The following is a 25230-nucleotide window of genomic DNA, read 5'->3' as shown; positions in this document are numbered from 1 at the left end:
TTAGAATCCAACTCATCAAGCTCAAAATCTAATTTATTATAATTTTTAGAATAAAAAAATGCGTTGTTTGTATCTTCAAACAAAGCTTAGAGAGGACAATGACATTTTCACATGCCTCTAAGATGCAAAGTTTTTATCGCTACCTTATCTTAGATTTCAAAGTAGATAGGGTCCCCTCCCCATCTTAATAATAGCTTAGCTAATGACATATCAAGTTGGCCATTTTGGCCAATATTGTAGTTATGGTTTGTAACAGATGCAAATTGTAGTTGGATGTTGAAATAACATATTCATCAAATGGACTAATGAAATGGACCAGTATCCGAGCTAGCCTACTAAAAAGATTTTATAAGAAACTAGGACAGATCCAAAAATTTATGGTTGGCTTGAGAAATTAAGGTCTTTTTCTTTGGCTCACCTCTCTCATCAGAAATATGAGGGCTTTGATTTGCAGCCAGATAGGATTTTATGAACCTACTTAGGGCTTGATTCTCTTCTCTGCCACAATATAGCTATGCATGGGGAGATAAACCTTGAAAGAATTGAGGGAAAATGGAGCCTGCAAGACTTTCTGTAACATATGTAGAATGAAATTAACAATTTGAATTAGTTAATCTTATTTTTTAAATTTAAACTTCTTTTTATTGACTTTTTACTAAATTGAAGAATGCATGTACACTTGATGATGTAGAATGAAATTAACCATTTGAAATCCTAAATGTCACTATAGTTAAATTGTCACCAATATAATGAGTCCCTCTCTAGAGGGATATACAAGATGGTGTATGAATGTGATCTTCATAAAATTTCTCAATTTTTAATCTTGCAAAGTTTTTAGAAAGGTGTATCAAATGCCTTTATAAATTTTCGTCAAATTTAAAAATTCAAATTCAAATAAACTACATAAATCATTACTGCAATTTAATATATTTTAATTCATGTTGTGGCCAATGAGGTCTATCTCAGTGGAAAAATGCAAATCAATGGCCTCAAATTCGAATTCCCTTAATATTTTGATATTGTGTGTGAGAAACCCCCTCCCTCAACATCACTTGCTAGCATAAAAAAATTTATAGACAAAAAAACAAAAACAAATGTCACGAGGTCTAAAATATTGATTGTTTTGGAAATATCGGTAGTCCAAAAATACGAAAATTTCTATAGAAATATCGGAAAATTATCAATATTGATAAAAATTGAATAAAAACCACAGAAATTGTAATAAAAACTTGGAAATTTTTCTTGAAATTGTGGAGGATGTTTATTTAGTCAATTATCTATTACTTTATCACAAAAAATTGGAAGGAAATGCATTGCATGATGGGTTTAACTGATTTAAGTTGATTATATAGCGAGTTGAGAAACATTGCGAGGGTAGAAAATACATAGTAATTAATGAAAGAAGATTAAACACACCATAATCATTTATTTTTATTGATTTACTACAATATTTTACATTTTAACATTGCATGGTAAGATACATAAGTGACTTAGTACCACATAGAGTTCCTATAAAATTCAAATTTGAGTTATTTACACTAACATCCCCTGAGATTTTCTACTTTTTTACAAAACTACTTGAGGTTTTAGAAATTACAAGAACACCCCATGAGGTTAAATTTTTTTTCACATAACTCCTTTTCATTGATTTTTCATCCAAAGATTGATGATTTTATATATAAAAAAATTATCCAAATGACAAAGTTGGCTTTTGATATTAGATTGCATATATTTCATTGAGGTTAATTTTGTCATTTGCATAAGTTTTTTTTTCCAATGAAATCATCAATTTTTGAACAAACAATCAACGAAAAGGGGTTTTTGTGAAAAAGAAACTGAAACCTCAGGGGTTGTTAGTGTAATTTTTGAGATATGAAGGGGTTTTGTGAAAACACAAGAAACCTTATGGGGTGTTAGGGTAAATAACTCTTCAAATTTTTCACAGTCTTAATCATCTCAATATTATTAATATTATAGCAATATTTTGGTCAAATGTTGTTAAAGTGTGAGAGAAATTATTGACATCGATATTTTTCAATATTATCGATACTTATACGATATGTGTATGGATACGTTCCGAAATATCCTAGACCCGAAAAACGATAATATCCTCGATACTTTGTCGATAATATCCTCGATACTTCGTCGATATTATCGATATTTTAATCCTTCGTGAGACTTATCCATAACAAAAGAGCGGACAAGCTGGGAATAAGAACGAAATTAGAGGAGCTGATAGTCTTTTTCACAAAAGTCAGTAACTCAAAGAAACGCGCGAAATCGGCCTAAAGCAAGCCGCGCCTTACTAAGTAGAGAGAAGGGCGTGTTTGGCTGGATGATCTCATGATTCCTCTGTTTTTTTTCTTTTTCACCTTTTACCATCATCATCCCTCTCTCTCTCTCTCTTCTCTCTCTCTCTCTCTCTCGGAAAGTGAAAACTGAAAACACGCTGCACACTTTCTCTGCTCACTCTATAAATACTACTTCTCTCTTATCTCTGAGCCCACGCTTCTCTCTCTCTTTCTCCCTCTCCCTCTACCTATCTCTCTCTCTGAGAGTTTTTGTCACTCTGTTTCTGGTGGAATACAGACACGCAGAGCGGTTTGCTGACCTGGGTTTTGGTGACGGAAACTTGAAGAAACAAAGAGTGAGTTCTTTTGGGTCTCTTGCATACACCACAATGTCGGTTTTCAAAGATGAAGATCCTCGCATCCATGGCATTAAAACCAAGATTCGGGTCGTCCCCAATTTCCCCAAACCTGGTTTGTTCTTCTTTTTTCTCTCATCTAAAATTTGGCGCTATTTAAGTTGTTCGTTTTTAACTGAACAAGTTTTCTTAAAAAATGTTGTATCTTTGTTATGAAAACCTGATTATGTGGCCTGACTGAAGTGGGTTTTCATTTTCAGTGCAAAAAGTGATGGCCTTTGTGATAAAAATGAAAATTTTCATTTTTGGTTTCCTTTCATTTCCCCTCTATTTTTCATACCAAACAGTTGAAGTGATTGTTTATTCGTTTTTTCTTGTAGTTGTTCTGTCTTTCTCTGTTGGAAATTTGCTTATTTTGTTTTTGGTTCATGTCCTGCAACTGCCACACTGTGTAGGTATTATGTTCCAAGATATCACAACTTTATTGCTGGACCCAAAAGCCTTCAAGGACACAATCGATTTGTTCGTTGAGAGATACAAAGGCAAAAACATTTCAGTGGTTGCAGGTAAAAAAACATAAAGAGAATATATTTTTTCTTTTAAATTTTATAATTCTCTTTTGTTAAAGACTAGTTGGAGAACTGGGGTTAAAAGATTTTGAGCATTTGAGCCAAAGGCCCAAAGCTTTTAAAGAACTTTTTGTTAACAGTGATTAGCTTGAAGGTGGTGGGTCCATGCTTACAAGAAAAGTAGGTCTGAGTGATGCAGAAATGCTCAATATTGCATAAGTTTCTCCTTTTCCTTTTGAATGCTTCTAAGGGGAATTATGGAATGGAAGTCACACTGGGTTTTGGGAGTGATTTTTTGTTTGACTATAAGCCTTGTTAGTGGGTTATGCCACTGATAGCCCTCTCTGAAGTTCTTTTCTTTATTCTCCTTAAAAAAATTTCTCCAGCTCCTCACATTTGCTCTCTCTATCTCTCTCTCTCTCTCTCTCTCTTGTGGGTATGTGCTTGAGTCCAATTTGCGTGGATGGTGGTGGTTGGTGATGATGCCCACCTTGTTAAAAGTGGACCCCCATTTCAATTGGGCCGAATTTTTTGGCTTCATTATAATGTGGGTTTCCAACTTTACTGTTGGGTGACCCTTATTTATTTTCTCTTTATGTTGTTGCCCTTCCTTGTGTCCTTGAGTTGCTGTGCATTGTGGGAATTTATTATTGTGATGTAATCAGTTTACTGTAATAGTTTTATGAATCTTTGCCGTCTTGGCTTGTGTTTGGCCTTTCAAAGATTGATAAAAGAACCATTGAAAGTTCCTTTTAAAATTAAGCTTCTTTTGTTTGGCCCTACTAGTTTTGAAAATATTACATTGTGGAAGATTATGAAGAAAATTAAGCTTTGTGTCTGTGGAGCTGGTAAAAGTCACATTTTTTTCCTCAAGGAATCTAATCGTGATTGACTTCATTAGAAATTGATTATATATTCACATGCTTTCCATTTCATTCATAACTTATAATAGGTATCCAAATATACTACTTTAGGTCCTACACAGCTGAAAATTTAATTCCATCTCATTATTGATGGGCCTTGATTCTCAGTTATTATATTCATTTCCCAAATTATTTAGTCCAAAGTTGTTTATGCATGTTTTGTCTTGATGTGTGTACACTAGAATCTATCTATTTGTGCGCTTATGTGGACTTAAGATGTCTTCTTGTGTTAATGAAAGCCTTTATACCTATTTGGGAATCTACCTGCAAATTACACCCTGACATGGACAAGATGTGGTATTTCTTCTTGAAAAGAAAAGCATACCGTATCTTTTGTCATTTTAATTGATGTTGTAGTTGATTTCTTGTTTGTGCTTAGTTTTTCTATTAGAAGAACCAATATTTCCTAGTATCACGTTGCCCTCGATAGCCATGGAAGCCAAGTCCTAGCCTTGATCATTAAACTCTTATATGTGACATAAAGCATTGTTACTTTTTCATAGTTGTAGTCTTATGCTATATTAGAAGTTGTAATTTGGAAGGATTTCTTTCCCTATTTATTCCTTCATTATTGTATCATAACATTTGATTCCATTTTTCTTATGCATTGGGAATTATGCCCACAGTGCCGTTCTTTTAAAATTTCTTCTGTTCTTATAATAAACTTTTTACCAACATCTTTCTTTATCCTTGAAAGTTTTTTTACTGTTTCTGTGGAGCCAAGGAACTGAATATGGTAATCTTTTCTGAGTCGAGGACCTAAATACGCTTGGATTGGACCTTTATAGATATCATTGTATCCTGGTAGAAACTTAAAAACCTGACAATGAAATTGCAGTCCAACGGGTTGGGAAGCTCAATATGTTTGGACCATTGTCTAGAGATCATTGTATTCTAGTGGAAACTTAAATTAAATATCTGTCCTTTACTGTTTCTTTTGAGCTGGGTGTTGTACCAATGGGCCCAATAGGAGCCCACTACCTGTCCAAATCATGCACCGATACTGTCCCCACCTTAACCACCTAGGAGAGAGAAGACCCAATGGACCTGTAGGTGTGGGGTTTTATTACAAAAGGTCTCATTGCAATTAGGAGTGGACCACCTATATTTAAACTGTAGATTATTGTTGTATTTTCTGATGTGGAACTTACACATCATGGCTTGTATCAAGCCTCCTACACCCGACACTGGGGACCTGAATATACTTGGACCTTTTATAGATATCATTGTATCCTAGTGGAAACTTAAACCTGACAATGAAATTCCAGTCCAACGGGTTGAGAACCTGAATATGTTTGGACCATTGTCTAGAGATCGTTGTATCCTATTGGAAACTTAAAAACCTGACAATAAAGATGCATTCAAACGGGTTTTTTACTTCCCATTCCCATTTTCATGTTAGAAGTGTTGTTATTTGTCTCCTATTATGGCATTATGCTTGTGGACGGTACATTTAGAATTATTTGTGCTGGTACACTTTTATTGCTCTGGTAACAGAGTGATCGACACAGAAATTATGCTTGTTGTGGCCTTTTCTAAGTGAATAGTGATAACCCTGTATTGTTTGAAGTCTCAAGTTCTATGTGGTAGTAGAAAACATTTCTGTAGCCCTTATGGTGTTCTGAAATCTGAGGTTTCGTTTTCGTTTATTTCAGGAATTGAGGCTCGAGGTTTTATCTTTGGCCCTCCCATTGCATTGGCAATAGGAGCAAAGTTTGTTCCCCTGAGAAAGCCAAGGAAGTTGCCCGGTAATTTTTATCTTATTAGATATTTTGTCTACATCTCTTGGTATGACTGACCGTATGGGAACATGTTTGTCCTATTATGTATGGTATGTTCATATTACAATTGGTCAATATAGCAAAGGTTGTGATGGTCTGCAGTAAAAGTTATCTTCAAACGGTAATCGCATATGACATTCGGATGCCACGTACTGACTTTCTGATCAAGTACAAGACAGTTCTGCTTGATTGGCATATTATAGACCCCCATTTAAGGGGATTTTATTTCTCCAGTGTATCCTTTGTGTAAAAGAGGATGTAATTATAATGCCAAAGAATTGGGCCCTTGATGAATGATGGCTTGAAGACACTGCTTGGAAGTTGGAACTGCCTTGATATGAACTATGAGTCCTTGATAATTTACGATGTTCCATGCTTCTAGTGTGGTTTTGTTGTCTAATTCTGGCTTTAAAATACATCTGTTTCTGTCCTCTCCAGTCCTTGCATGTCTTCCACTATGCCGTATTTATCTAGGGACTATTTCTTCAGTGAACTACAGAGCTATGTGTTTTTGCTGTTTGTTTTTACGGCTGTATACTGTCTAGATAGTTTATGATGCTCTTGATACTTCGGAACTTATATGTTTTTAACTTTTAATGTTCTAATATCTGACATGCAGTTATGTGCCTTGGGAACCACATTTAAGAGGGCTGTCTTACGTATAGTTTTGAATCTCTTTTTCCTCTTGAGATTTAGAGGTCTCATCTTTGAAGTTGTGGCTAATCTTAGGATTGCTGAAAAACTTTTCCATGGTGGCAGGAGATGTTATTTTTGAAGAGTACACTTTGGAATATGGAAGGGACCGTCTTGAGATGCATGTTGGAGCAGTAGAACTTGGTGAGCGAGCTCTGGTGGTTGATGATTTAATAGCCACGGGAGGCACACTCTGTGCTGCAATGAATTTATTGGGTAATTACTTTGTTTTAGTATTATAAACAAGTGGGTTAAAATATTGGAAGAATTGATGTTTTATATGGGACTAGTCACCGGTGCATCCATTGGTGATCTGTGTCAAGTTCATATGTCAGTTCAGATGTCCAAGCTGTGCTCAAATTAAGTATCTATTCTGTTTTTTGTTTCAAATGTTTAGTTTTTTTCTTGAAAAGCATAATTTTCATTTAGTACTTTGTTTATGATATTTTGCTTAGTTAGAACTTAGAAGTGGTCACAGTCTAAATTCTGAGAAAACTAATTGAATTGCAGTCTTTTGATTCTCTGAAGTTCTATTTTGTCTTCTAGGTTATTAAGTATGCATGTTATATTCATCAAAATTCTCTTTGGTTTAATAAACTAATTGTTGTATTAAATTTGGAGGCAGGATTTCTGGATTGCTTGCTTTGTTCCTTGGCAAATTTCAACGTACTTTAAATTTGTGGATGCTTGTAAGACCTTAGTGCTGATTTGGTAAAATTAAATGTTTCCTCTCAGAACGTGTTGGAGCAGAAGTAGTTGAATGTGCATGTGTAATTGAATTACCAGATTTACAGGTGAGTTGGTTTAGCTCTCGGCTTTCCTCATTTTTATGATTACAATATGAGAGAAAGAACCCTATGGCCCTTCTGCATTGCTATGTTTTGTGTCACCATTGCCAGTGACTTCATGTCTCCCAATGTTGCAGGGTCGTGTGCAATTGAACGGCAAGCCATTGTATGTACTAGTTGAATACCAATGATCCTGGCAAAAGACCATATGATTCATCTGTGTTGGTGCCGCATGAGGAACATGCGCATTAGAGGCACATTGTGGGCTACTCCCATATCCGGAATCTGATTTGATTCACCCCAGCCATTCCCTTTTCCCTGTTTCGATGATTAATGAAATTTGATAAACCTTGGTTGCTGAGACCCTTCATTTTAGCTAGTACTAGTAGAGCATAGAGCATTGAATTAAGGAAACTGTTCGTTTTGAGAAAACTTCTGCAGGACTCATTTTCTTTGTTTTTCCATGAACTCAATTTTATGTAACCCCTCCTCATTTTGTTTCTCTCAGTTCAGAGCCGTATGTATAGGCATTGTTTCTTAGTGATTCTTGCACTGTAGTAATGTTGTTAGCTTGATCAATCACTCATCACTGAATCAAAAGTTAGTGTTTAACTTTGTATGAACTGAGCATGTATTTTCATGGGCCACTTAAAATATGCGGTCTCAAGAAAACTAGTATATCATCATGGCCCAATGCAAATAAGAAGGCCCTGGTCCAAGTCAAATTTTCATTTGCTTTTGGCTCTCTTCCATAGAGAATCTTTTCAACTCTTGAGAATACAGAATCAATGTGTTTTAGTAGATGGAATATTTTATTTTGCTTGACTTTGAAAACATACGAAAGGATCGGGGCAAGAGAGTTTTCTGGTAAGTAAGTAGAATTAAAATTTATAGGTCACAAGGTTTACATCATAGATTGTGACCATACACCACCCTTGTCAAGCCTTTCATTTTCTCCTAAGACAAGTAAGGTTTTAGCAGCAGTTGCGTGACTTGCGCTGTACTTTGCCAAATTAACCAAAAGCTTGAGCAGTTGAGAAGGACAACTATGGACCCAAGAAACCCTACTGACTTCTACTGATCATCCTAAATTTCTTTTATTGGATTTCTCTTCATCCTTCAACAACGCAACCAAATGTAAAGCCTCTTACCAAATAACAGAAATTTAAAACCTAACAACACAGCTACCAGCTATTCTAATGGAATAAAAACACATCTATGCCATTCATTTGCTTGTCTTTTCAGTTTCTAACACTTTTAATCAAATCTGGAAAATTTTGGAAATGAATTTTTTTGGGGTCAAGTTGTGAATTTGAGATCATAGAATGAAAGTGCATGTTACAAAGAGTTCGTAGTATTTTTTGGTGAATTTTGGATATGGAGTTTCTGAGACTTGGACTAGATCCATGCAAGAATCAAGTAGCCGGGTCCAAATCTGGAGGTCCCAAATACTGAGTTTTGTTAATTGGAGTGCATTTCATGTGCGGTAATGTAAAATTAGTGAATGAAAAAGGTGCACAAATAAAAATGAAAACGAAAAAATGAAAATAATTTCAAGTTCTTTTAAAAGATAAGGGTGATTTTCAAAACTAAATTTCACTTTTTTTAAAACTTAAAATGAAATATGTTACCAAACATGTTTTCAATTTTCAATTTTTTTTAGAAAGTAAAAATGAAATGTTTATCAAACAACCCCTTAAGTTCTTTAGTTTTGAATTGTAGTACAACAATAAAATTTTGAAAGCAATGTAAACTTATAATTGCTCAGAATTATTTTTTTTTATGTGAAAAAGAAAATTACAAGACAAAACCTCTAGTGCTCGTTTGGTTCGCGAATTGAACTTCCCATGTCTAATCCCATGATATGGGAATGGAGGATGTTCTTTACCAAATTTCAAAACGTTAGGAAATGATGATCAGGAAAGGCCATTTTATCCCATTCCCATGTTTGGTTTGTGCAGTATTACGAATGAAAAATTGTTTAGTTTTCCAACAATACACTTAACGTTTTTTTTATTACAAAGAAAGAAATATGAAGAGCTTTTCTAAGGGTAAAACATGGTATTTTAAAAATAGAATAGGGGTAAATTAGTCATAAAAATTTGCATTCAATGCTTTCTCAAGTGGGGGGAAAAAATATAGAGATACTTGCCTAATCCTCTAGAACATAGTCCAGCTTTTGCATTTGTTTCATACCTCATAATCAATCAAATCCTATCACTTTTGTGTAAAAAAGAACACTTAGTTCTAAAGTTCTAATCACTTATATGTTATAAGATGCCTTTGAATAGGGCAGCATCTCTATGAAAAAAAAAAAAAGACAATAGACACTGATCTAATTTGCTAAGTTTTGAATGCATGCTTTGTCTATTATCATTACCAATGAATTTGGATTAGAATATAACATTGTTAAAGTATTCCCAACTAACTTGTGTTATTATGAAATCTTCTTCACTAAACATAAGTGTTTCTTGAAGTAGATATTGTAAATTTATGGATGATAATTGTAATTATGTCTAATGAAATTTTTTATGAATATAGTGAATAAAAAAAAATATATATGATTATAAGTTACATTCCTAGAGCAGATTTTCATTGCCATCATATTATTTTTGGGAGCAGATTGCCATCATAATTAGATTAGAAGACCAAATTTTATGGTTTACTAGTGCAAGTAACACTCTATAGTCCATAAGCATCATCATTATGTTTCTTGGTGACTGTTATAAGACTAGATTAGGTGCTCACTCTATACTTTGCCATAGAGTTTAAATTACATGTAAATGAATTATAGCACAAGTAGTTAAGTTTCGATAACCTCCTTCCCAATATCGCTTTGTATTTTTTTTTTTCAAAGAAAGTTAGTTTTTAACCATTCTTGGCACCAATTTTTTGGAATGGAAGATATATTTTATCTCTACAAACAAGGTCTTGCCATATCACCTGTAGAATCATTTGGCAAATAAAATTTGGAAAACATTTCGATGATTATATTGTTATTGTGAATTGTGATTAACATCATCTCTCGGTAGATATGAGTTGGGCCACAATTTGCCCGTCCTTTACGCCAAAGTTCGAATTTCTTTACTATGAATTAGAAAATCATTTTACTAACATTATTTAAAAAAAAAAACAAACTAAAAAATAATAATCTAACTAGAACAATCACTTTGTGAAATTTTGACTGACTTAACGGAATTAAAATTACGTAATAAAACCCATTAATTCCATAAGTGAGACAGTTAAACTGAGACATAGCATTAATCACAGAAGAATTAAAACGGCAAATTGGTTAATTAAGCATTTATCAACTCAATTTTTTTTCCATAATCACACCTAAATATCCAAAACCCAAAAAACAAAAGAAGAAAAAAAAATTGAGTTGATAAATGCAGGAACAAGGTGTGATAAAAACCACACAAAAATATATAACATGACAATTTAAAAAAAAAAATTTAAGGGAAGAAAAAAACAAAGATGAAAGAAACATTGTATTTTACAGTTTATAGATGATAACAAAGCAAGGCAACACCGCGCGTGAGTCAAACACCAGCAACTCGCCGTTGTCCCCACTCACCGAGTCGAACCCGAACCCGACCCGGCCATCTAACAACGACTCGAGCTCCAGCTGCTTCGAGACCCGACCCGCAACGACCCGGCAAACCAGCATCGCCCTCCGGCCCCTGGAACCACCCGCACCCGCATTCTCGTGGGCCACGCCGCTACCAGAGAACGTGCAAATCGCTTTCCCCTTGCCTCCGTGAAACCCCCACGCGCCGCCGCACGTGTCGTAGATCCCGAAGCCCGAGGTGGTGGGCCCCAGGCAGTGGAACCGCATGACCTCGTTTCCGTCAGCGACGCACCGCGCATTTTCCTCCTCGCACTGGGCGCCGCCTTTGGACCCGGCCCGACACCGCGCCTTCACGCTCTCCCTGTACTCCTCGAACCGGGCAACGGTCTTCGACCCGTTCTGCACCTTGAATATCATTTCGATCCCACCCGAAAACGCCTTGGGGCTCCAGCTGGTGTGGAAGATAATCTCCACGACGTTGCGCGAAGGGTGGCCCTCCGGGAGCTCGGTCAGGGCCGGCAGAAACGGGTCGTGGGGTCGCGTGGGTCGGGTTCGGGTTTGCTGACCCGGGCTTGAATCGGGTTCCGGTTTGGTTGGTCGTTGGGATTTTGGGTTAGGTCGTTTGGGTGGCGGAGGTGGTGGGCCCGGCGGCGGCGGCTTGAGCTTTCTGGGCTTGTAGTGTTTTGTGGTGTCGATGACGTCTTTGATATTCTGAACGCTTTGTCTGCAACTCGCGCTGTTCATGAGATTTTTTGGGGTCGGTTGGTAAACGTCTTCGAATGCTCTGGATTTGCACTGCAACGACTTCACCCACCCACTCGCCATAACTGTACGGACCTCAAAACGACACCGAGCTGTGTTTTCTGGGTTAGGGTTTGTTTTGGGGTTTGAATGGGTTTGTTTGTTCAGTGCTCAGCTTTCTTATTCTTCTTCTTCTTTTTCTTCTCTGTTTCTGGTTTTCTTCATTTGTCTTGGGAGAAAAGAAAAGAATGAAATGGAGGAGGAGAGATATATGGCGCGTTTATTAAATGGGGGGAGGGGGGTTTCTAACTTTCAACAGGATACGTGACCGGGTGTGAAATGACTGGACTACCCTTCTGAGGATTTTGGAATTACCCACGTGGATTCCTCTGTCTCTTCATGAGAGAGGAAGCATGCTGCTCAAAGAAAACAAATTTCACCATAAATGGGTTTAATTTGATGGGACAAAACAGGGAGGTCGAGAGAGAGGTGTCTGGTTACTCTGGTTCTTGTGGTATTTTGAATTTTATGTGGGAGATGGAGTTTGGTGGACGTACATGATTAATTAGCTTTGCATTTGGTCATCTTCATCATGATTTCCATTTTTTTTTTTCATAATTTATTGCTTTTTATTTAGCTCACTTGTGGAATGAGAGGTTTAAAACCTAATTAAGTGCTTTTATTTTTTGCCGTTTGAAAACATTTAAATGTTTTGTTTGCTCATTTATAATCACATTGTATCATATTTAACTTTTCTTTTTGTTTAATCATCAGTGTCTAAGCTAATGGTAGTTTTCTCCACCTAGTTGAAATAGGTCTTCTATTCGACTCGTATGAATACTGATTCAGTATCAGTTTGTCGGAATCGAAACGTGAACGGGACGTTTATTGTTAGTTTTTTTTTCACTTGAATATATCTACATATGTGATATTTTGGTTTATTTTGTTTTCATAGAAAAGGCCTAGCACAACAAAGACACAAGCGATCCTTCGGGACCAAAAATCTATTGATACTGATACATAGTGAAAGTTATTCCAAAAAATCTCAGGTCAATCCATTAGAAAATAAAAAGAGTGAAAACCCATTCAAAAACCTCTCCATTTTCCCATCTGTTTGGCCCCCTCTCCATGATTTTGAAAACTGAAATGCAGTGCTCTACAATGATGACCTTGAAAGAAACTACTACTCAAATCTAAACCTTTGGTAAAAGCAAAATATATTTCTTCTTTTCTTTTTTCTTTTTTCTTCTTTTTCCTTCTGAAATTTGAATTATAGTCACTAAACAAGAAGTGGCTGATAATCAGTTGCAAACCCATCAACTTAATTAGTATCAATGACCCAAATGATCCCCAGAAACAGGGACTTTATTTGCATTCATTTTGAAAATACACATTTAGTTGGTCAGCACCTAATCTAGTCTAGTCATTTTCTAATAAAGGCTTTCTTGCTCTGACATATCTAACCCTCAGATAGCTTTATGACTTTCTTGCACCTTGAAATCAAAGAAATAATAACCATTTCATATTTCTTGGTGGGGTTTTCAGAACCCTAGTTTTTCCTTCCCTTGATTTTTTTCTCCCCCCTCTTTACACTTGCAGACAAAGGGCTCATCAGGAAAAAACATAAAATAAATCTTGTATTGTTTCAAGGATTATAACTGGAGCGCTTGATTGAAGGATTAATTTATGCCAGATATGCAGATATGGGCATAACAAAGTTGGTTAGCAGATGTGCTCCTCACTCTTCGACCTGAATTTGAATTTCCCTATTTATAATTTAGATTAGTTTAAGATAGATTATCGCTTGTATAAAAATGTTAATTAAGGATAGTCGTAGTTGGCATAGTATATAGGGTACAAATTTTTTTAAAATTATAATTGATCATTGATTTGAAGATGCAAGTTGCAAAGACACTATTGTATAATTGAATAATTTTAATATATTTTCCAAATTCCATATTGTAAAAAAGTAAGGGGGACAGAATGAGGCGGAATCTTTTATAGGACTTTGAAGTGGGATAGATAAATATTGGTGGGAATAGAATAGAAGAATAGAAACTAGAAAGAGAATGGAAACTGGCAGAGAGTGCACCTGAAAAAGCTCTGAAATTTAAACTAGTAAAACGACAACTTCTCCACAAGTTTTTTTTTTAATTATCTTTTTTTGTACTATAGCTATAGCTAACCCGTTGGCAAATTACGCACTAATTAAGTTGGGGGTTTGCACAAAGTTTTGTTCTCATTGGGATAATGGCCTTTTGTAGCTACACAAGGAGACAATTTTACTGAGATAATCAAAGCTTAATCAACTAAAACATGATTAAATTAAGGCATCCCAAACACCAAATGGTCCAAAAACCTTGAGAAATCGTGAATTATGGACGACCCATTTGGGCAAAATGGGCAAAATTCAAATTAAACTCATCTTCTTATGTGCTTTTTATGATAGGGTGATTATGAGATTCTGTATGGTGTTAGTTAAAAGAAGTGCATGGTTTAGGAGTGCAAAAAGCAAAACCATATGGTTGTGGAGTTTTGACAGCCTTTGCTCTCACGCCTGTTTTTGAAGCCATCCCCGGGAACTGCGTTATATCCAAAGCGTGCTGTGTTTGGTTTGGATTTGGACCTCCAAAATTTCCATTTTTTTTTTTCTATTTTGGTTTGCTATCTTTCAAATTACGTTTAGATTTTAGTGTTTTATCTTTTCAGTATATTTATCAGGAAGTTAATATGGTAGCAGATTCCTTAGCCAATAAGGGACATTATACTGATACGGTCTTCACATCCTATTTGGTTTCAGATCCGTCGCGAATCTTCTTCGCGTGGATATTAGTTAGGGCTTCTTAGATCTAGGTCCAAAATGATTAGCTGCCATTGGGTTTAGTCCTCGCGTTTTTTATTTTAGATGTAGGTTCTTTGACATTTATTACTTTTTTTTTTGTTGTGTCAATTTTACCTTTTGAGGTAAATAAGGAAAATACATTGAAAATCTAAATTTAATGCATTATTTCCTTGTAATTGAATTCTAGAATTTAAATTTTAAATTTTTTCCTTGATGATTTTCCTAATATATGGATAAAATAAAGATCCACATATTATTATATCAGTCGATTAGACAAGCACCCACATTAAAATGTGTACCTAACATAAATACTTAGTGATAAATAGTGTTATTATTAGCAACAAAAATACTTAGTGATAAATCATGTTACCTATAAGTTAGGAACATAAATTAGAAGACTACCTATAAGTCAGATACAAAAATAAACAAAATAAAATTGAATGTTACCTATAAAAAAAAGGTATATAAAATACTATTACACATTGTCGAAAATATGAAACAACATATATATACCTATGCAATAGGCAATATGACATAAATGATTATTACCCGATTCAAGTCATAAGGGGCAACATTGGAATAAAAAATGATTTTAAAAATAAAATAATAAAAAGATTACATCAAACAATATTTAAAAAGGAATGTAATTCTATGTGATACAAAAGTCACCAAATCTAAGGATTAAACCCAACTCCTCAATAGGAATTTGGATCTATATCAACTTTGATTTGCATGGTCTTCAGATCCGCTGCAAATTTTCTTTGTAATACTTTTTTCTTAAAAAAAACACAAATTTTAGGGTTTTATATGGTTGAGTCTTTTTGTTTAATAAGGAAGAGAAAAAAACATAAAAGCTTCTTCTTACTACAAAGCTAAGCAAGGTATTGAGGTAGGTGACACAATTTATGGAGAGTTATCAACAAGAGCAAGCAAAGAGAGTTCTATGGAGAAAGAAGCAATGATGAGAGCCAAAGAAAATAATAAAAGGAAAAGGGAAGACCTTGGCTTTTCAAAGGGAGGTGTGCCTTTCTCTTACCCTAATTGAGGGTTTTAATGGCATATCTTTTGACCAAACTTTGGGTCATGGAAACATCAATGCGATGTTGTGGTTTTGGAGATAAAAAAATCCATCTATATATCCTGAATCTCTCCTTGCTTTATTTAATACATGCACAAATTCTTATACACTTTGATCTCGAACATCATTTAAATCTCCCATCAATGCAGCTTGGGAATGGGACTTGTCCCATTGGCATCCTATTTCTCAAGAACTATACATGTCAAAACCTTTTATATCCAAATGCACACTAGAGACTTCTTAGCATTTGACCCATCTCACCCCACTAACAATCTTTTGATCTCTTCAATCATTATGTATTAGGCTATATATTTTACCATGATGCAGGTTATAATTGCTTCGCCTAAACCAATCAGAAGTTTTATTTAACTAATCTAGAATTCAAAATGATAAAAATTTGGACAGTGGGTAAGGCCAGGATGATGATGATGATGCAGGATCACAACTACTCAATGTCGGGTGGAGAGTGATTCTTGGATCATTATTGAATCAAACAAATGCAACATTTTGGCTTGGAGTTGGGCTGCCCTAGAGCCAACAAGAGCTTTGAGAAATGTATGAAATATGATCAGATAAGCATTGTTGGTAATTAAGGATGGCAGAGAGAGAGAGAGAGAGGGTTTGGTTTGGACCCAGAATTTGGTGGTCCTGTCTCTATGGCCTGCTGTTGGAGATTTAACTTCCTTGATATTCACCTTTGATCTGCCTTCAATTGCCAATGTGTTGGATTTTTCTGATGGTTGAGATCTAGACAAAGACTTGCCCGTGAGCCTTGACAATGGCCTCAGCTTACCAATCTTGTATGGACATGGACTTGGCCTTACGTACTCACTCATGACCTATCACTTGTAAAAGATTCAACTCTTGTTGAATATGACTCAGGATTTTTCTCTTGGGTACTCGTTTTCAAGTAGCATGGTTGTTTGGTTAAGTTGGCGAGTCTTGTATTTCTACTCCCAAGAACCTCATACATTGTTAATGAGCTATTGCACCTAACATATATTTGGGATATGGGACATAACAGGATGAGCTAGCGCTCGTCTTCTCTAAGACTTATGCCATCCAGCTATAACATTGTTTTTAGTTGAAGTCTAAAATAGAATAATAGGGTTCAAGTCAAAGTCCAACGGGAAAAAGAAGATGGCCAATTTGCAGACATCCATAACCATAACCATAACCATAGGGACTATAGCATTAGCATGGGCTTATATGTATATATATATTAAGAGGCACTGCACATGGTTAAATCCGTTTTTGGAATTCTATGTGCCACAATTTCTCCATATTTTAAGGTCACTTTTGGCCTATCATCTTCTCCACTTCTCCATAACTAGGGTCAAATGATCATGCAATAGATTTTAAAACTATTACTCTTATTGATTCATTTTTTGTATTGTTTTATCCCAATTGATAAATTATTTGAATTGGTTCCTTCTTCACGATGACAAAAAAGTATAATTGCATCTTCTCCTACTATGGAAGTTATTATTTCATTACCAGTTTTCCTAGTGTCTCGCATTTTTTCCGATGTCTTTCTAAAGTTCAAAATCCCCTGAGTGCACGAGCTGGCAGCAGTAATATCGGCCTATGGACTCCAGATGGATCATCAGTGGCCTGGTCAAGATTTTGGTCCATGTTGTGACCATGGGCCTGGCCATGGAAAAATGAAACCGGCTAGGTCAAATAGGCCACTGAGCCAACGCCATATGTAAGTGATCTCGGGAGACCGACATTGAACCGCCATATGCTAGAGGCTCTTTGGTTTGATTTTTGATTTTAAAAACTGATGGGAGAATTGGTTCGGTTTATCACCGATTTTGACAACAACAACAAAACCATACCAAATCGAATATGTCAGTTCGATTCAATCGGTTTTAATGAGTTAAGTGCCTAATCGAAACAAGATAAATTTAGTCATACCGAAATAAGGTTGACTGATCCAATCCACCTTTTTTTAATGAGACAACATTCATTCATGATTGACTATAACTTTATCTAGGAGAGTGCTAATGTTATGCGAAAAAAATATCATTATATCAATAACTGGTTGGTTTTTTATTTTTTTTATTTTTAATATAAGCGATAGTCTAAATTATAAGGGGGAGTGTGATTTCTCTCTCTCACACACACACACACAAACACACACTACTAAGCTATCACGGGCTGAGGTTTGAAACTGAGACTACTAGTCTACAAGTCAATACCATTTCCATTGGGCTGGACCTCATTGACTACTTGTAAAAGATTTTGGTTCAATTGGGATAGTCTAGCAGGCCATGGTGGATCCAAGTGACACTGATCCGTAATCCTTCCAAGGCCAAGAGCGGGAGGTAGTTGTTGCTAGAAACTCTGTGGACCGGAGCCTTCGCTCGAGCCACAAGGTTCAACTCTTGGCTTGGAATGGCGGGACTAACCCTGGGCCAATGTTCCAGCACCTCAAAGCCCCACTGGGGGAACAAGCTCGGCCGATGTTCCTCTAATGCTGGGCCAATGTTTATTTTAAAACTTATGTTTAGTCACCCACATGTTTTTCTAGGGGCCATGAATTCAGAAAAGAACCTTCTTTAAATCCATATCTGGGCCGCCAATGTCTCCCTTCCCTTTAACTAACTATTGGTTTGTTCTCAACTGTCAAAACCCAACGGCCTACCATCTCACACACTGACTGACACTACAGCAATGGAGCCATCGCCACCACCACCCAAATCCAAGAGCACCGCCACTCCGACACCGCCGCCACTCCTCCGCCGCTTAGTAACTCTCGACACGACGCTCTCCCAACGTCTCCATGTCCTCGCCAAACCTTTCCTTCCCCACTTCATCCTCCTCCTCCTCGAAATTTCCGCCGACTTCCGCTTCTTCTTTCCCCTCTCCCTCTCCCTCCTCTTCGCCCCAACCCTAACCCTAACCCCATCCCCAATCCAAATCCCGGGCCTAGGCGCAAGCCTAAGCCCAATTCAAATTATCCGCCCTCTCCTCTCCCCGCTCATCCTCGGCCTCCTCCTCGACCTCGCCCTCATCGGCCTAATCAAGCTCCTCTTCTGCCGCGCCCGCCCTCTCTACAACAAGAACATGAACGTCGCCGTTTCGGTCGACCACTTCTCCTTCCCCAGCGGACACGCCTCCAGGGTCTGCTTCGTCGCCGCCCTTCTCCACCTCTCGGCCGAAGCCCTCGCCGATGCCCTCGCGCACCTCCGGCCAACGTCTCCGTTCATTGACCGCTGGATCGGCGCGGACCCGGTCAGTGCCATTAGTGTTTTGGTCTTGGTTGCTTGGACCTGGGCCTACGCCACCTCCTTCTCTAGGATTTTGCTGGGCAGGCATTTCGTCACCGACGTTTGCGCTGGGGCGTGTTTGGGCATGTTTGAGGGTCTCGTTGCGTTTCGCTTCCTCAGGTTTTAAGGTATGAACGCTGAATGTTCCCGCAAGTTTTGTTCATTTATTAATAAGAGTCAATATTCGATGTGCAATTAGACATTTATTTGCATGAGTTTGGAATTGGAGATCATGATTTACTGGCAAGATTGGAGCTTTCTTCATAGTTTGATGCATCCAGAAAATGGTATAACGTTGAAGATTGAGTTGATAGTGCTAAAATTTTGGAGCTAAAAGTTAACAAATTTGGTTATAGTTCAAAAATATTTTTGTGATCTTTCTTGATAAAACTTAAATTGGGTACATTCTACTGAATAAAAGGTTTGGTGACGTGGGTTTATTAGCAATGATGGTGGTATTGATGATTATGGAATTTCGAATTGTTACTACTAAGTAACATTACAAATGCATAAATTTTAGAACTAGAATACTAGAAGTTAAGCAAAAATTTTGGTTAATAATTTTAGTGAGGCATTGTAATGAAAAGTCCAGTTTGTGAGATGTTTTTGAATACATGTTTGGTGATATGGTGGTGGTGGGGTTAGTGATGGAGGTAGTAAAGGGTCGGTGGTGCTGGTGGTGCCTGTGTCAATGTCTATTTCCAGCATGGTTAGGTTGGCAATGCTAGTTCAGTAGTGGTGGTCATGGCAATACTAGTGGGCGGGGCTTAATAATGATGGTGCATGACAATGGTGATCGTTGTGATACAGTGGTTGTGATGGTTGTAAGTATTGTGGTATGAGGGTGGTGGTGCCTATGTCAATGTCTATTTCCAGCATGGTTCTGTTGTCAGTGTTGATAATGACATAGTTCTGTTGGCGACATTGGTATCGACGCTGGCATTGATGGCAGTGGTAGTATTAGAGCCACTTCCATGGCAGCGCAACGACAATATTTATATGTATAGCACCCTTGTATCAAGTTCAGTTTGACCTGTTTATAGAAACTTGTATCAAGTTGGCCAATTTTTCTACCCAAGCTTTTGAATGAGTTTAGGGAGGGAGGGTTCACTCGCTCACTTTCACCTTATAGTAACACTAGTTGGACTGCATGTGGTACCATTGTTATAAAATAACAGATCATATCAAAATGGTAAAGATAAAACTTAAAAGAGATTCAGGTTCAGTCCCTTTCTAGTTCTATATCCTAATGAGGTGTGGCTAAGCAGACCATATCAAAACTGTAGGTAAAAATTATCAAGTTGTTCAAGTTCAATGTATTCACTAATATAAGAGCATGCAAATTCTACTTTCTATAGTATCCGACTTATTTATTTTTCCAATCTGGAGTTCTTGGTAATGTTCCTTGAAAATAGAAAGCAGCAGATCAGCCTCCTTGTTTTTTATAACCAGAAAAAAAAAAGTAGGGAAAAAAGGAGAGAAACAATGGATTTGTTGCCTTTCATATGCGTTGCTTGTCATCCTCCCCATAATTTTGAAGGCTCCTACACATTACTTGTATGGCAACTCCCATACCAATACTATAATTTTGCGGGTTGTGTCTTCATTACTCAAACAATTGTAAAGCATGGGATTTGTGGATAAAGAAGTCATTTTTGCATCTATCGTGATATAGAAAGTTGACAACCCATTTGGACTCTCCATCTTTTAATTCTGAGAAACCAGCCCCATTTCTGCCCAAGCAAAAGCCCCACTAAACAAGTTAAAGATGTGAGGACAACACAGACTTTCAATGAAGCTTCCATTTGATAATAAGAAACCCACACTGCCTAAAGAAATATCACATTCTCTTTCAATCTCTTGTCGCAATTTAACGGTGATCATTTTTTGTATAAAAAGCAAATTTCACAAGCTAAGGTGCTGCTATCTAGAATGGAAATGTAATTAACAATCTCATGATGGGTAGAGCAATATGCCTCTTTTATTATGTAGTATGCACATTGGAAATGGCTGTATTTACTTTCTCCCCAGCCCCCACCCCAAAGACAAAATATCATGTTTAAATTTGTTTAATCCAATTGAAATATATTTGTAGTTTGTTTATGCCTCTGGGACTTGAATGTTATGCCCTTGGTGTAGGGGCTTGAGACCTAATACGTCATGATTATGAATGAAAATATTGGATGAAAATGTATGGAGGGAATAAGGGGCAAATTAGCTGAGTTCATTGGGTGATGTAGTAGAAAAAGTGACTATGGAAATTCTTGACAGCAGTTGCTTAAGGGAACTTTAGGATGGGTTGGTTAGCATTTAAAGGTGTAAAACTTGTAGGAATGTAAGTTTGGGCTGGGGGTGCGGTAATTTTCTGTTCAGTCTATATTGATTGGATTGAAAAATTGCAAATGGAAATTACAAAATGTATTACTGCTTGGACGATGTTAAAAAACTGTCACTTGGATCAGTAAAACGAGCCCAAAAACTGTAATTCTGAATCCCACTACCGTCTGGTATACCTTCTTTGAACTTTATCAGTATTGCCAATTGCTTTATGGCAGTGAGGGCATGCTTTACCCTGACTGGTACCTGGTGTCAATGAGTTCTCTCTCTTTGGCTGAATATGAGTATTTTGTTCCCTTATGCACTTTACATGCTGTACTAAAAATTAGGTTCTATACAATTGAATGACTGCTGAATGGATGGATGGCTTTTAACTGTAAATTTTAGGACTTTCCCTGACTGGAGCTGCCTGAATATCGATGATCTCCTGTGGAAATCTGCTGCTGTCAGAAATCTGTTTTATTTGACCGCAGTTCTGGCTCGAAGGCAATGCGGTGAAAATAATTTCTCAAGGTTTGGGATACTCCTTTTCCTTTGAGATGACCCCCGTTGGATATGGAACTGGTTTAGCCGTCGATGATTATTTTATTTTCTGTGCTGCACGGCTGGATTGATCGTCCATTAACGTCATTTTGATTGTGGAAAGTAGATGAAGGTAAAGATATTCTTGCACCATGTAGAGGAGATTTCCTCCGCAACTCTATGCAAGGGGCAGTAGCAGTAGCAGTAGCATCCAGATGTACTGAAAATTTTATTGAGTTCAGCTGATGAAATATATTTTGGCAAATTCTGTGCTTCTTCTGTGGTATTTTCCATGCTTCACTGGTTCCCACCATTCTTTCACTGGATCTATTGAGTACCGTATTTCTCCAAATGTATTAAGCTCTGTATTTCTGTGATTCAACTGCATTGGAATTTAGCTTGTCTCAGAATCAAAAAACTCTGTTTAGAGGAAAATAACAGTTAGTTTGCTCAATCGTCTACAAAGTATGTGCTTTAATTATTTTTGTGATAAGATTTATTCGAAAAGGTCTCGTTGATTGACTGATTGATTGACTACTATTTATTTCTTTGAACAAGAAATCAATCAAAAACTTGGAAGAGTAGTGCTGACAATTATTGTTATAGTTTGGTGATTGCATAATTGCAGTAGCATGCATCCAAGATGGAAATGGTGGGATAAGAAGTGGAATATAACCTGTTACCCCCAAGGGAAGTGAAAGGATCTTACTTTTGAAGAAGGCATAAATCCTCTGTTAGGACCCATTTCCCCCCTCATTTCCCTTCCTAACCTGGCCATTATATATTCTTCTTTTCATGTTTTGTTGGTCCTACTTCCAAGTGTTGTGCCTGTTGATGAAATGTAAAATGTGTTTTGAAATTCAATTCATTGTCTTATCTTTTTGTTTTGTTGCCATGAGGATGGCCCTTGTCTTGAATGCTAGTTTATTGAACTTATTTAGGTTCTGTAACTCATCCACTACTTGAGAGAAGAGAGCGGTCCTACCATGGATTTTAATCATTGAAATCACGGTCTTTTCCTTTGAGACCATGAGATTGTTCTGTGTACAATATGGAAATGTAGTTGGATCTTTTCAGTTTGTGGGTCACCTACATGTGTGCTTTTGATTTTTCCTTCTCCATGATTGTTGTTTGAATCCACAAACACCGGCTTTTATGAAAAACTAACACAAACTTTTTTCTTCTTCTTTTTATCTGAACAAGTGGTCCAATGCAGGAACAGGTTCTTCTTGATGCCTTGTGAGATTGAAAGCATGTGCCTGGATTGGCTACAAATGGATAGAAGATGTGGAACAAGTTGAAAGATATGTTTTACTTTTACCTTCTACCTAGTCAACATTATTAGGCTTTCAAACTTTCACCCATCACTTGTATGATTGATAGAACTTGAAAAATATCAACCGGGTTATCTATTTAATCACCATGCCCACAAGAAAATCAAGTGGGTAAAAAAGGTCATTGTCAATTTCCATGGTAAGAAGATAATTTGTTTGGAGCCAACTTGTATTTTGTGACATTGTAGACTTAAATTTTTGGTGATTTCAGAAATTCTATCGATAACCAAATTTCCAGTTGGATAATTTATTACGTGCCTGTCATAATTTCAAGTCTCTATTCAAATCCCTAGCCAAATTTAGTTGTATGGCTCTGATGGGCATGTTGTGGGTGTCAGAATTATACTTGACCATTTGGTGCTTGTAATATCTATCTACCATGGACCTTGGACAAACCTCAGATCCTGAGGCTCTGAAACGTGGAACGGAGGCTCTGAAACGTGGAACGGTCAAGTCCTGTTGATTGAGACCCAACTTAGGAGGACAAAATATCTGGCTGATCAGAAACCCTAGGAAGGAATGGATGATGGATGATGAAAGATGATGGTGATGATGATGATGATGATGGCCTCAAAGCCATTTTGACAGATGCCAGTTCACAAGTTCATCTCCATAATAAAGTGATGTGAACATGTGAGGCTCTCTGGTTTTCTGCCCAAATTAGCATTTTGGGAGGGCCTGGCATGCATGCTATCATTGAACTGATTTGGCACATGCTGCCGATGATGAGCTTCAAATGTGGTGTCTCTCTTTGAAAAAGTTGAGGACCACTGAGCCAAATTGGAGAGCCAAAAACCTGAGGGCAGAGAGATTTTTTGTACATTTTTAATTTTTTTAATTTTTTGTGTATGACCAAGTGTCAGTTAGTCCTTCACTGCCATAAACAGAGGACCTGGGCAGAGAAGGGATTCAGATTCAGAGTCATATTTGCTGACTCTATTTGCAATGTTGGAAAAGAGCTGTAGAGATGGAGACAGTACAAATCATTTTGAGTTTTGTCCTCTAACCAACCCACCAACAGAGCCATCTTTGGCTTTTAGCTCCTTCATTTTACCTTTTGCCACACGGGAGGGTTTTTATTTTATTTTATTTTTTTCTTCTCTTTTCCTCTTTTACTCGGCCTCTCTCGCAAAAGCATTGTTGAATTACACTAATTTTGTTTTTTTCTATCCATGATTGTCGCAGCTCATGATCAATGTGCATTTCTGGGGAAGTTATGAGTTCCAAGCTCTCCACGTAGGAGAATTTCTATATATATAGTCTCATTTTGTTGAAGGATATACTTTTTAGGGTATCCTATGAATTTTTTTTCAACAATCCAAACAACCTATTTTTTAGGTCTTCATTCATAAATCATCCTTAAAAAAAAAAAATTAGACAAATCAGAAACCATTTAGACATCTAATTGTGTTCTACAAAATCAATTAACACGGTGCTTCAAGAAAGTACTAAAATTTCAATAAGTTAATTGAGTGGTCAAATGATATCGGATTTAAGTGATTTTTTATAGAGATTATCTTTGAATGAATATCTACAAAATAGACGGTTCGGATTAGTGAAATACAATGCGGAGTACGCCCTACAAGGGTATCCCTCAAATAAGCTTATTGGTTGGGTTTTTTTAAGAACAATCTTGCAGAAAAACTTAAAAGTAGACAGTTCAAATCGAAGGAAGGATTAAGCCCACATGTGGTTTCTTTTGGTTTTTTTATTTATCAAAATGATCTCTCTTAATAAGTTTCTTTTTCTCTCTCTATATATGTGACCCTTTCTTAGAGTAATGTTATAAATTATAATGATGGGGTTGTAATGAGTAGGTCAACGATAGTCATTCGATCGATGAAAATGTTTAAAACGGCTGGATTGAACCCTTAACATAATTTGTTCTTATGAATACTGCCTGGTTGCATTGGCGGTGACACATTATGGCCCATTAAGCACCGTGCATGGCCATTAGATTCTCCAACTTGCCTTTTTTAGGTGAGATTGAAGATTGTCTTGTCCCTCTCTAAATATTTGCAAATTTACAGTCGAAACAATGGCTTGATTTTATGGACGTATATACTCATGTACAAAACTGAAATACTGGAAGTATATTCATCAGCCTGTTTTTTCATTTTGACAGGTGG

The 25230-nt window shown here is 36.8% G+C and overlaps 3 protein-coding genes across 6 annotated transcripts; 2 read left to right on the top strand and 1 right to left on the bottom strand.

Moving 5' to 3' along the window:
• The first annotated feature begins 2387 nt into the window (after positions 1 to 2387).
• APT3 (adenine phosphoribosyl transferase 3) lies at positions 2388 to 7945 on the top strand. Of its 2 annotated transcripts, XM_021968183.2 has the most exons (6): positions 2401 to 2762; positions 3103 to 3213; positions 5795 to 5887; positions 6680 to 6829; positions 7349 to 7407; positions 7539 to 7945. In XM_021968183.2, exons 1-6 carry the CDS (start codon positions 2681 to 2683, stop codon positions 7590 to 7592), a joined length of 549 nt encoding a protein of 182 aa, XP_021823875.1. In that variant the 5' UTR covers positions 2401 to 2680; the 3' UTR covers positions 7593 to 7945. The 2 variants fall into 2 exon arrangements, with proteins under 2 accessions (XP_088109694.1, XP_021823875.1); XM_088253568.1 differs by lacking the exon at positions 7539 to 7945 and having other exon boundaries at positions 2388 to 2762; positions 7239 to 7379.
• A 2822-nt stretch (positions 7946 to 10767) lies between these two features.
• Positions 10768 to 11997, bottom strand: LOC110765124 (uncharacterized). Its single transcript, XM_021968184.2, has one exon. It carries the CDS (start codon positions 11795 to 11797, stop codon positions 10898 to 10900), a length of 900 nt encoding a protein of 299 aa, XP_021823876.2. The 5' UTR covers positions 11798 to 11997; the 3' UTR covers positions 10768 to 10897.
• A 6221-nt stretch (positions 11998 to 18218) lies between these two features.
• Positions 18219 to 23347, top strand: LPPBETA (Phosphatidic acid phosphatase (PAP2) family protein). 3 transcript variants are annotated; one of them, XM_021968185.2, is made up of 2 exons: positions 18219 to 19036; positions 22984 to 23347. In XM_021968185.2, the coding sequence occupies exon 1, from the start codon at positions 18313 to 18315 to the stop codon at positions 19033 to 19035; it is 723 nt and encodes a 240-aa protein (XP_021823877.2). In that variant the 5' UTR covers positions 18219 to 18312; the 3' UTR covers position 19036; positions 22984 to 23347. The 3 variants fall into 3 exon arrangements, with proteins under 3 accessions (XP_021823877.2, XP_021823878.2, XP_088109672.1); XM_021968186.2 differs by having other exon boundaries at positions 22971 to 23347; XM_088253546.1 differs by lacking the exon at positions 22984 to 23347 and adding an exon at positions 21633 to 22221 and having other exon boundaries at positions 18222 to 19036.
• The last annotated feature ends 1883 nt before the right edge of the window (positions 23348 to 25230 follow it).

Source organism: Prunus avium, chromosome 5, assembly GCF_965620075.1.
Source record: "Prunus avium chromosome 5, drPruAviu1.hap1.1, whole genome shotgun sequence".
In the NCBI taxonomy this organism is placed as follows: domain Eukaryota; kingdom Viridiplantae; phylum Streptophyta; class Magnoliopsida; order Rosales; family Rosaceae; genus Prunus; species Prunus avium.
The sequence above is the reverse complement of the archived record's forward strand: the minus strand, read 5'-3'. Positions and strand labels throughout refer to the sequence as shown.